We start from the raw sequence: 12,481 nt of genomic DNA, 5'->3' as shown, positions 1-12,481 counted from the left end.
CTCTCTTGCCTCTTGCTTTCTATTACCTTGTTTTCCCAAAGTCATGGGAAGCCCGGACTATGTCTCTTCCAACCTGACTGGTTGTTGGGTGGAAGTTCCCCACAATGCCATATATGGAAGTCCAGGTCTGACTGCCTGGAGCCTTCCCAACGACTGTATGTTGTGGGTACGTGCTTGGGATGGGACCTGGGTGAATGGAGTGCGTGACCAATATGCACTTCACGTAATGGGAGCTGATATCTCTGTGTGGGACAAAGAATGAGTCAGCCCTGCCCGAAAATGACATGAATGCAGTGTGGTGTGCTGAAAGGCTGGGCGCTTGCCCCAATCCATATTCCTTGTTATGGGTGTCTGGGTGGAAGTGAATGGCCTGAATGCACTGTAAACCTGATTGACTGCCTGCCTGCATAAATGCCATTCTGAATGACTGGCTGCCTTAGCTTGGCTCAGCAGTGTGAATGAGAGGCAGAACAGTATATCTGGGGACCGCTCACTTAGCAGAATTGTTCAGAAGCTGAAGTCGAAACTTGATGCTTAACCTTGAAGCCTAGTAGGAAGGTGGTGGTTTTGCTGCTGCTTTCGTTCGATGCAATCAGAAAGCGGTCGTGTCTCCAAGAACTGATCCAAGAGAGGACCTGGCTAGGAGACCTCTTCCTGAGCTACGAGGGAACATTGTGCATCAGCTCATCTTCATCAAGGCACCCTGGTAGTCAGTCCTGAACAGCTGACAACTGGAGACTGGGTCTGCCGAGAAACATTCAAGTAAGTGCCAGGACGTTGAGGCAGTCAACGACCATCACCGTCGACTGAGGTTTGGAAGACCGCTGTAACCTTGTCGACCGGGACGCAACTCTCCATTGACACTTTGAAATCAAGGACCCCCTTGCCATCACCATCGACCGCTTTGTCCCGCCGGAGAAAGGCGAGGTCGCTGACGAACCGAGGAGAATCCGCCAGTGGGTTTCCCACCACTCGATGTCCACAAAGATGCCAACTAAGATCTGAAAGCCAGCCGTGGTCGAGTCCCAATCGGCGACGTCAACGCCCTTTCTGGGCCTACGTTCATCCATCTGCTTTGCGGCAACAAACTCTCGTCATCGAGGTGTATCACATGCCTCGTCTTCACAGGACATCCATGACCGATCGTCGACAAGCACCGCGAAGCTCGAAGCTGCTCCCTTGACAACAGTGTTCACATTTCTTCATGGGAATCTCGACAACCCATGGCTCCTGCTTTAAAGGGAGTCCACTCAAGATACATGTTCTAAGGCCTTCGATACGGTCAACAGACAACTGAGCTGGCGTAAATTAAAGAATTGGAATATTCCGCCCTCTCTTTTAGCTATCTTGGAACATATTCACTCAAACACAACAGTGAAGGTTAGACTTTATCCGACTGGTAACCTATCAGACAACATAACCACAAATAGAGGACTAAGGCAGGGATGCATTCTTGCTCCCTGCCTTTTTAACCTCTATCTACCGGACTTAGAAGAAGCCCTTTTGGAGGTCTCTTTGATAAGCCCATGGATGGGAGGAATTATAATTAATTGGCTTGCATATGCCAATGATGTGGCACTTCTGGACCTCACTCTTATTGGACTTTAAAGGCTACTCACGGCATTAGGCAGGTATGCGGAAAAGGACTTCGTAATTAACTACAAAAAGTATAATGTCATCTCATTCTGTAAACACAAAAATGGAGGTTGTGTTATTTAATGGACATTGAACGGGAATGTAATCCCTGAGACGAGCAAGACCATCTATTTGGGCTTCTATCTGACAAAGAATCTCAATAAACCTGTAGCGCAGAAAATAATGGAGAAAAAAAAGTTTCCAATTGGTCCACCAAATGAGAAAGATCTATTACAAATAATGTAAATTCTCTATCATGCCATTATTTTTTTAATTTGTTTTATTTACTTGTGTTTAATCAAATAAGATTTTTACAAGATCTGAGCAGAAAAGAAGAGACAAGGCTCGCAGGAGGGCACGACACGACTGAGTTTTTGTGGTTAAGCCTAGTTAGTGTAAACACAAACAGTTACTGGAAAAAAAACAGGAAATGCATGCAATGGAAGCAAAAAGAGTTCAAGGGAGGGAGCCATTCGCCGGGTTTGAACGGACATTTGTCTTTTTCAAAACCGATTCTAAAATCTTTGCCTAAGCTACAGTCCATCTCGTTTTTTCGCCCGCGATCAGGCGGTTCCACCGAACTTCCTCTTCGATGAGACTCAAGTCCACGAAGAGTGCCGATAAATAGGCCGCTCGTTCCTGTCTCGTTTGCTGACAGGTCATCAGGAGATGGCTTAGGGATTCTGGCGGAGTCGGCTCTTCGCACAGTCTGCATTTGTTGGAGCCAGAGGTTGTCCAGGTTTAAGCGGACTCTCAGGAAAAACTTCCGAAGCGATTAGTTCGGGAATTTAGCACAGTATGCCAGTGGCACTTTCAATTTGTTGAAAGTTGCTGGAAAATGGTTTAGCAATTTGTTCAAAACTGCTTTTTCATTCGTCGTGATCCAGTCCTAATTTTCCATTTTTATTTTAACTCTTTGTGGGTTGAAGATCAAGTCTTCCTCAGTGCAAGCTATTTTGGTCAGTTTGCTTTTTTGGGCTTTAACCCACAGATTCAACGAGTTGCAGTGCCCAGTTTTAATTTCCTCTGCAATTTCTGGTATACTGGCAGACTGTCAGGGGTTAGGGTTTTCTAAACAACTGCATGCTGCTTTGCTCTACTGTTGCTGCCAAAGAAAGGAGACCAAGTTCATGTCTAACTGCAGCGATCGAGGTGGATTTGGGAATGCCAAGGACTGATTTCCATAAGTAACATTCAGGTTTTGGCCAAAGTGCAGCTGGCATATTCAAAGTGTCATCCATTCCGTAGACCAGAGAAGGAACCCACTTTGGCTTTGTAGAATTGAATGGCCGGGAGCAGTGAGAATCGTCCATATTTTTTATCGAAAGCTTGTGTTTGGGCTGTTAGGTTTCTCGTTTTGTCCCACAGGGCCCGTTGCATTTTTGCCTCCTTTCCCAAGCTATCAACCAGAACTCCTAAATATTTGAAATGTGCGACGATTTCTATTTTGGTGTTGTCCAGTGCCCAATGTAGTTTCTCATTTTTCTTTTTAGGATGTTTTTCCAAAATCAGGATTTTTGTCTTCGACTTATTGATTTCGAGGTTATTCTCCTCTATGTATTGGGCAAGATTGTTTAACTGGTGCTGTAAGCCGACCTGCGTTTGATCTAATAAGAGAAAATTGTCGGCGTATAGAATACCCGAAATCGCACATTTGCCTATTTTCGGGGGAAATGATCTTAACTTGGGTTCAGTGTCTTTGTAATCTCCCAAAAGAGCTGGGGCCAAAGGACAGCCTTGTTTGACTCTCCGTTCGGAAGCAATTTCTTCCGACAAAAGGCCTTGCTGACTTAAGCAGACCCGCAATTTGGTGTTCCTATGCAGGGCAATCACTGGTTCCAGAATTGAGGGCGATCAGTTCCAGGCTTTGAGTTTCGACCAAAGTTTCTGCCTGTCTACCTTGTCGAAAGCCTGCAACAGATCGACAAAAGCCAGTAAAACTCTTGGGGCACCTGACCTTTTGTTACTTTTTATTATGTTTAAGAGCATATGTTCACCGAAGTACTGGCGTTTTTCTGGAAGCCCGTTTGGAACAGGTCAGCACTTGGCGAGGCTCAAGCCCATTTTTGAAATCTTGTGAGCAATAAGGTTGCAAAAATGTTCCAGATGATGTCCAAGAGAGCAATTGGGCGATAGTTGACAGGATCTTCTCTGTTGCCCTTTTAAAAAATTGGGACGACCTCCGCTTGTGTCCAAGCGTCTGGGATTGACTTTGTTTTCATACATTGAAAGACAAGCTTACTAATAAAGACTGTCCACTCCTCGGGATGCTGTTTCAAGTCGATGTTGGTTAGGCCATCAGAGCTGGGAGCTTCCAAGGATTTAAGTTTAAGTATCGCTTTTTTGATATCGTCCTCATACGTTAGATCAGCCCATGTGGCGTCTGTGGTTGGCTCTGGTGTAGGAGCACGAGCTGTAGGAAAATCGAACCGGCTTGAGAAGTAGCTGATCCAGTTAGCCTCAGGCAATAAGCTGGTAAGTTGGTCATCGGTTTGGAGGTCTGTTTTTTTAAATTAGTGACCAGAAGTCTTGCGACTTCTAACTGTTGAAGGTCCTTAGCATTTCCTCTGTATCATTCTGGTAGAGAGTTATCCTATGATTTTTCAACCATGATTTGTATTTCTTTGTCTCTACGTGGAGGGTGGTCTTGGATTCATCGGTGTTGAGAGATCTGGACGCTGTTTTCAATTTTCTCAGTTTTCTTCTTTTTATTACCACAGTTTTGTTATATGCATGTTCCTTGTTTGTAAGTGTTTTTCCTGCCATTATTAAGATTTCATGTTGGCAAGGTTATCCCAAAGTAACTTTATGGCTTGGAAATTAAGCTGGCAGCCCTCAAATTGCCTTGGGATCGGTTGGAGGGTTGGGCCTAGAAACATGTGCTGGGCCCTTCCTAATTCTAGGCCTATGGCCCCACTAAGGTATGAGTTGGACTGATCTTCAATGCGAGTTTGCTATATACTAAGAATGGCCTCACTTAATGGGAATATTTATTCTCCACAGAAAGACTCTTTGTGTGAAGCACTTAATAGTGAAATACAGAAAAACACATCTAATGTACTTCTCTCCATGAAAACCCAAGTATCATATTCTGGATTATAGTGGGATGGGAAGGAAAGATTTAGTTGATAACCCATTACATGTAAAGAAGTCAGTCAAAGAAATGTATTGGATTGATATTGCCTTAACAAGTCCTTTCTACATTCTGAAAGGTGGATAAACCTCTGGGTCCCCTGCCTAGATGTTTGACCCAATCCCCTTGTTTCACCATGAGAGAACCATTCTTGTGTTTCGGTTTAAATTTATTGGTAACTGATGAAATTGTATACATTTGCTCTACGAATAGAAACGGGAGTGAAAATATTTGTTCCTTTTGTAAAGTTGAGGGTGTAATCCAAACGTTGAAACACATTCTGGTGGAATGTCCTATGCTGGTCGAGAGGCGATCAAAATATTTGGTGAGATTATTTAGCATGTGTTCTGATGCAAATCTAGAAGAAATATGGGATCGAATGGACAGGATCTTTTTTAAAGTAATGAAATAGGATGTTAGGTACATTGGGTATGACCAAAGTTTTATGATCGTATTACATAAGCAATGATTGTTCAATTTTTTTAGCTTTCATAATAGCAGAGATTTATCAATTGAATGAAAAGGGTTCTTTGATGATATCTGAGGTTTTAAATGTACTGGGACATGAATAGATCATTTTATATGGTGATTGGTCTAGGAATTATTTAAAGGTTAGAAGGATCTAGTTTGCTTTTTATATGGACTTTGCTTATTATATAAGATGTACTGTATTAAATATGTTTCTTTAATGAATTTGTGAAATATAGTTTTGATCAAAACACACTAAAATAAAAAATGTATTTGTGTATAGTAGACTTGGGGCACAAACTGTAAATCGTAGTCACTATCAGGTGCTAGGATTACATTTCCAACAGACAAACAGAATACACCTCTTTAATCATCTTACACATAAATCACAGTCCTAGCCAATGCACCCTAGCATCACCGCTGCACAACTCGTTCTCTGGAAACGTATTGCTCTGTGCCCTCATCACATGATACTTAGAAACGGAGCTGCACAGATCATCAACACAATAAGAAACCCATCTTGTACTTTTCCTCTCTCCCCATTAACCTAACCACCTCCCTTCTCTTTCAGGTCAGCCAGAGCACCTAGAGACCATGCAAATGGCAGTGGTGCGCAGTATAAATCACAGTAACATAGCATATGGTCAATGTGCTATATTTATACTGGTTCTTTCCAAAGCTGGCCACTGGGTACTGATGTTGCTGGAAATGGCCCAAAAGGTCACCCCCACAATTGCGAAGGCCGAAATGCCCGACTTCCAAAAAAAAAAAAAAATGTAAACACCGCCTTTACACCACATATATGTGGGGAGGTATGGGATATTATAGTAATATGGGGGGGCAGCAGGGGGTGTCCCGCGCATATCTATGTGGTGTAAAGGGGGTTTAATTAAAAAATATATATTTTTTAAAAGTCAGCATTTTCGGCTGCTGCAATTATATGTTGCTTTGACTTCATCAGGAGTACTAACTTAAGACCTCTTGCTAGGAAATGGCATGACCAGACTGAACAAAATACAGGTGCATTTGAATGTCAATTATATGGAGGCTGAAAATAGTCAGCTGTTGAATTATGTAATACATACAAGACTATTAAAATCATCACACATGGAACCAATTATGTGTTCCTACAGCCATGAGAGAAAATCACTTTTTATGTAAATCATGGAGATTTATTTAACAGTCTGTACAATAAAGTCACTTGTTTAAAAAAAAGATATATTTTTTTTACAAATGATAAAGTGAAAAAAGCAGCTTATGAAACGGAGCTGTAACTCCCAAAATTCACATTTCAACAAAATCCACCCTTTTAATAAATAAGATGCAGCCAGTGGCTGACCAGTGCAGGAACTGGTGGTGGGGAGGGGGTGGAAGGGATATTTGAGAGGGAGCAGAGAGGATCTAAGTGCCAAATAAGAAAAGTAGTAAAGAGGGGGTGGAAGATAGTGCATCAGAAGGTAGTGTGTTACGACCCATTGCCCATGCTGGACTGAAAGAAACACATGAGAATAGCAGGCACTAAGTGAGACAACACCCCTGTGGGACAGTTGCATCGGAAAGAAATGCACTTTACCTCAGCAAAAACCATGAAAGTAGTCCTTGCCAAACTCAAAAGATTTACTCCAAACTATGGAAAGTTGAAGATTGGATGTCAATGCCCCGCCCATACAAATGGTGGGGGCTCACATCTTTCTACTGGTGGCTGAAGAATGTTACGGTTCCTGTCCTGGGTATTACAGAGAGGTTAAATATATTGGGAAAGATGAAATTACTTGGGACAGCTGTAACACAAACTGCAAAACCTGTCCACTATGTGCTTTTATGAAATTCCTCCATCATACACGACAGGTCATAGTCACAAAGAGTAAAATGAAGTGTCAATGCCACGATGTACCATTCCTAGAGTGCCCAACCACCTCCAAAAATGGCAATGTAGAGCAAATGTACCCGAATTTAAATGTCTGATATGGCAAAACCTGGGAGTTAGAGAGCCAGCTAAAATCTCAGACCAATTAACAACCTCAATCTTCAATGGCACAGCTTCCTTAAGTATCTTACTTTTCCCTGTTTGGCATGGCACAATGACATCATTTGAACTATCCATTGTCCCTTACTTGTTTATAATTGGGGATTAGTCCCAATCACGGCCTCATTCTAGTGGAACCATGAAGTAGGTTCAGATTTCATTGACCTTTCCAGCAGAATTACTTGCCACAAAAACTTGATAGTCAGCCTCTTCAAACAAACAGAATCACAAGGTTTAAAGAGGGTGGGGAGTGATAACATTCCCTAAATTCAATTCTAGTCCCGTGGCTGGCGTGACTATAGTTTTAAATAGATTCTTTTTTTAACCTTTTGTGAAAAATCTACATAAAATAAAGGGACCATTGTTTTCCCATAAACTCAGAGCTTGAACATATGTTCAGATGAAAATCTAGGAGGAAGAAGTTTAAAAAGAAAAGCAATTCCATAATGTGGTTTTCCTTGAAGACGTCAGAAGGACAGCTGCAACAAGCTAATCTGGCCATTGATTTATCCTAAGGCTGTGCACCATGGGGTTGTAACCACAGTGCATGATGGGAAAGACTGGCGTCCAAGAATCACCACCAGATTATCCAGCATGTTGTGAGAAGATGCTCAGATTATCCAATTCTGGCTGGGACACTCATAACTCTAGGTGTGCTCCGATCACTGAGCGGCTGTGGTAGAATTAAAAGTTCTGCGTCAACATCATGCGATTAGACAAGACACTTGGCCACTCGTGTGGTGAAACACTAGCTGCATGTGAGTCTTATGTTTCAGTTCATTGCGCTAGAATGAGATATAGGCCAAATGTTAATTGCCAGATTCACAATCGCCAGAAAATAAAATGTATATATAGGTTTATATAAATAATTAGGTAAATAATGAGGTTAAGCTCTCTGGTTCCTGTGAACAGGGTGGTGAGGTTTGGGGGAGGTGGGAAGAGGACCCAAATCCAAGTAAGATTGGAACAGTAGTGAATGAGACGTGTAAGGTAATGCGTCAGGACCTATTGCCCATGCTGGACTGAAGTAAAGGGGATACATAATGCCATTTTCTGCTATGTGAGAATCAGGCACATTGACCATGGTTCTCTCACAGAGATTGCAGAAAACGGGGTTTTTCATTATAAGACACTTTACTCCTGGAATCACTATGACTTGCTTGGGTCCAATGTGGGATACTGGAATGCTCCAGTAACCCGAGACATGTTGCTAGAAAACAGGTTTTGCATTATAGAATGGCACCCGAGTTGCCAAACGCAGGAAAAGAGTGACCCAATTATATAACCACTAGAAAGTGCCTCATCTGTCCTATCGCCAACTATCTCAGGGAGGAGCAGCTGGCTGCGTACTTCTCAGGAAGTTTACATTCAAAGGAAATGATGTAAATAATTCTAGGCTACGAAAGTATGGAGGGTAATACATAACACATAGCACCCCATTTCAGTCAATAAGTATTCCTAGCTCTCGCTTTACCCCTGCCCCACCAAACCAAGGTGGAAAGGCATAATCAAGTTCCTGGTTTGAACAGTGTGTGTAGATGAACGAACCCAGCTTTCTTTAAGCCTTGGAAGTGAAATAACCAGAATTACACTTCTACCGTAGGTTTGGCATATCAAAATACAACTTCTGCATCAGATATGTAATTGCCAGAGTTCCACTTAACTACATGTTTGGAGACTCTCTGGGATATTTTAATATAAAATGCCTGTGATGTAGAATAGTCAAAGATGTCTTTCTGCCTGAAGTATTGAGCCTTCACGAGTCTCTTGGCACCACGTGTAGAATTTTAAAAGTTTATGGAACCCCATTTATAGAATTGTGCAGGTTTTTGCAGCCCCAAATTTGTAGATTCCCTATGGAATGCATTTGGACAAGCCCCAGGCACCCAATATTCCACCGCCATGTCCCACGTTGTACAATGCCAGAGTCTTAACACCCTAGGGATGAAACATCCCAGAATCTCACTCTCCAAGCATGTAATATCCCAGAGTCCTTTCTGCAGCATGTGTTGAATTATCCGAAAGGTGCACTTCAATACAGATTCCCACCACATCAAGCAGGTAATATCCTAGATGCCCATATCACAGAGCGATGTGTCTAAAAGGACAATATCTGTTTGCTCCAATTGTTCAAGGCATGAGGAGGATATAATCTGTGGCAAATTACCCCCAGATACAACAGCTTTACAACTCAATCCTTGAAAATGCAGGTCAAATATTGTAGTTCATATGAAATTGCCATTTGCTCGTGGTCTGCAGTGAAAGTGAAGAAAAAGGTGCCACTGGCATTCACTCGGACGTATGCAGGACCCAGGGGGCACTGGTAGGACTCCAACCCCACCCACAGTCACAACAGGCAACTAGCATACACTTACAGCAGCAGTGCCATAAATTCAGCAAGGAACATGCATAAAACAAGTTTATGCTATGCAGATGTTAGGGCAGGTGGTTGTGGAAAGGAACCAGCAACAGTAGTGGTAAACACCAAAGCAGAGCAGCACAGTAAACCACACTGAGAATAAAGGGGCCGGAAAGGTAGGTGAAAAACATACTGGGTAGGTGGCTGGAAGGAAACAGGAAATCATCCTTGAAACAAAATAATAGAGAAAGTAGTGGAGTACATCACAACAGCCAAACAACATTCATAGTAAAGAATATCAAAAATGATATACAGCACCATCCCACCACAAGACCCAATCTCTCTCATCCCACTATTTATCCAATCACATATGGCTACTACATCTGACCAGTGCACAAAGTAATACACCTGCCTGAAATATGCACCCAACATATTAAGGCATGACCAACCACATCCAGTCAGCAACCTGTCTTATTGTATGCATGCATTCCTACATCCTTATAACAGCCAATACAATCCTGTTACACTCACTATAGTATATAGCTAGTCATACACACTCTTTCAGGCCACCACCTAGGTATGCATTCATTGGGGCCGGCCCATAGTGCAAGCAACACACTACTCCACATACATACAAACCCAATTTCCTAAGGTACTCAAAGCTTTTTCAAACAATTAACACAATCCATGAATTCATCTGTGCACTTATGGGTTTCACTGACAAATACAAAAAAAGTGCACACCCGGTCACATGTAGCCAGCATACATAATCAAGTTCCTTCTTTGTATGCCGCTAGCATGCCCCCTCTGCCTACACATGCAGTCGACATACTCGCCTACAAAGTACCCATCTGTGTCATTAGGTAGCAGTCATATGCGATGAGATAGCAAACCTGACCCACCCCCCAGACGAATTACAATCATCCTGCCACAACTGTCTCTCTAGCCCCCTTCGCCCAGCTATCCCCCCACACACCCAAAAGCCAAGTAGTTGGATGATTTCATTATTTGTACCCTCAATAGAATGTTCCTTGTGTATTCAGCCCACATTAAGCTGATCTTAACCAAAAGATCTCAAAATGCAATGATGTGACAGGAGATTGCCCATGCCTGCCAAACAAAGCCTTCTCAAAAGAGTGCAGATTGTGCACGGCCTGCAAAAGCGCACACCTACCCGGTAGGTGCACAGCAGGAGTGGTCAGTCAAGGAAACTTAAAGTGAATCTCAGTGTACAAGCATACCTCTTTGGCCATCGTGCTTGAAAGGTTTGCAGGATGAAAAAAACAATAGCCCATTCCACTGGCCCCCAAACTCAATTAGCAGACATGTTCTTGGCATTGAGAATCTAAAAGCACTTTCCGATTGATCCTTAGGGTGGGCTCCTACGCTCCTTCCACTGTGCAAAAATATCCCCACCACTACCCCCACACCCACACCCACACCCACAAGGCAAAGGCCTTTAAAAACTGAATGAAAAAGTCTTGCTCGCCGGCTTCTGTCCCACCCCGCCCCCATAAGTCAAAGTGACCAAGTGGTTTAATATCGTGCGTTGAGCTCTGTTCCTGGGAACCTGGTCTCAGCAGACTGAAATCTGTGCTTCACGCAGATCCGTCTGGGGACAGTGAGGGTCTCCTTCAGTCTCCCACCAAGTCATTTTAATTTCCAGCTTGTAAAAGGTCCCAGGGAGACTGTTCCAGGATGCAAAGCTTCCATCCTTTGATAATTCGATCAAACAAACCATAATCCATTACTCCAAACGGACCAACAATCCATACAGCACAATGGCCCCCTTCTCCTTGGTCACCCAGTCAAGCTCGCTGCTATTGAAGCGGGGGTCCACAGGCTCAGTGGCACTAATAGTCTGTGGCCCAGTCTTGTAGGAGCCTGGCTTCACACACACCTGAAACGCCACCTGGGCCATGTGCTGCCGATGAGACTTTGGATCCTTGTATCTAAAGAGAAGAAAGCAGGAGTTAGTCATCAGACAGCACACTTGGACTCATCCACAGGGGTAAGGTGGGAGCGGACATTGTGGGCATGCCAGCAAAACTATAAGGTGGAGGGGGATGGAGGAATAGCAATGCAGATATTTGAAGGCAGATACCAGCCCTCCATAGCTGGGCCGGATCAGTCTTACTCTTACATTTTTCAAAGGAAAGAAATGGGGGCCAATAGCCGGTGTATGCCCCTTGTAGCTGCCTACAGTGGTGTGTTGAGGTGCTCAGATCGGAGGCATCAGCACCAGATGGTGAACATAGCAGGTCTACTATTGTATTATCTGATCTGATCTGAAGAGAGTCTACAAGATTACAGGAAGCCTTTTTCATAATTGCTTCAGAAATAAAGCACATGCGTTACAACAGAAATTCCACAGTTTACATTAATGTCACTTCCATCATTTGTTCGATCATAGAAATCACTCCTAAACACAAAGGGATGGACATACCTTCCCTGCTAGGAGAACACAAACATCTACACAAAAAAGCTTGGGCAGAGATCAACCTGGCATCACATCCTGACTACACAGCCATCTCCTCTAAGATACATAGGGACCCCCGTTCAATGAAACCCAACCCATAACGATCTGTCTCCCGTGCTCTCTTCACTTTGAGCAGGTCCCTGGGTAATGCCTCCAGCAATCCCTTATACAGTCTAGATACAGCATGTCCGCCCTCTGACATGTCCCAGCACTGCATTCTCTTCTCACCGATTTGTGAAGCCATTTATGTTTTACTGTGCATCATTCTAGACTACGTTATGAACTGGCCCATGTGTATCCCAATTGTTTTCCTCAAATCTTGAAATGTTAGGAGATTTTCATAGTAGTAGAGCTCTCCTATAGTCACTACCCCCCCTCCCT

At 43.3% G+C, this 12,481-nt stretch overlaps 1 protein-coding gene across 3 annotated transcripts in view; it reads right to left on the bottom strand.

Annotated features, from left to right (window-relative positions):
• Positions 1–6,386: 6,386 nt before the first annotated feature.
• NEURL4 (neuralized E3 ubiquitin protein ligase 4) overlaps positions 6,387–12,481 on the bottom strand; it is a 1,090,504-nt gene continuing 1,084,409 nt past the window's right edge. For all 3 annotated transcript variants that reach the window (XM_069645712.1, XM_069645703.1, XM_069645722.1), the window contains one exon: positions 6,387–11,573. In XM_069645712.1, the coding sequence (XP_069501813.1) occupies positions 11,369–11,573 (205 nt within the window). In that variant the 3' untranslated portion in view covers positions 6,387–11,368. The remainder of the gene's footprint in view (positions 11,574–12,481) is intronic.

This window comes from Ambystoma mexicanum, chromosome 1p, assembly GCF_040938575.1.
Source record: "Ambystoma mexicanum isolate Mex_15411 chromosome 1p, UKY_AmexF1_1, whole genome shotgun sequence".
Lineage (NCBI taxonomy): Eukaryota > Metazoa > Chordata > Amphibia > Caudata > Ambystomatidae > Ambystoma > Ambystoma mexicanum.
The sequence above is the reverse complement of the archived record's forward strand: the minus strand, read 5'-3'. Positions and strand labels throughout refer to the sequence as shown.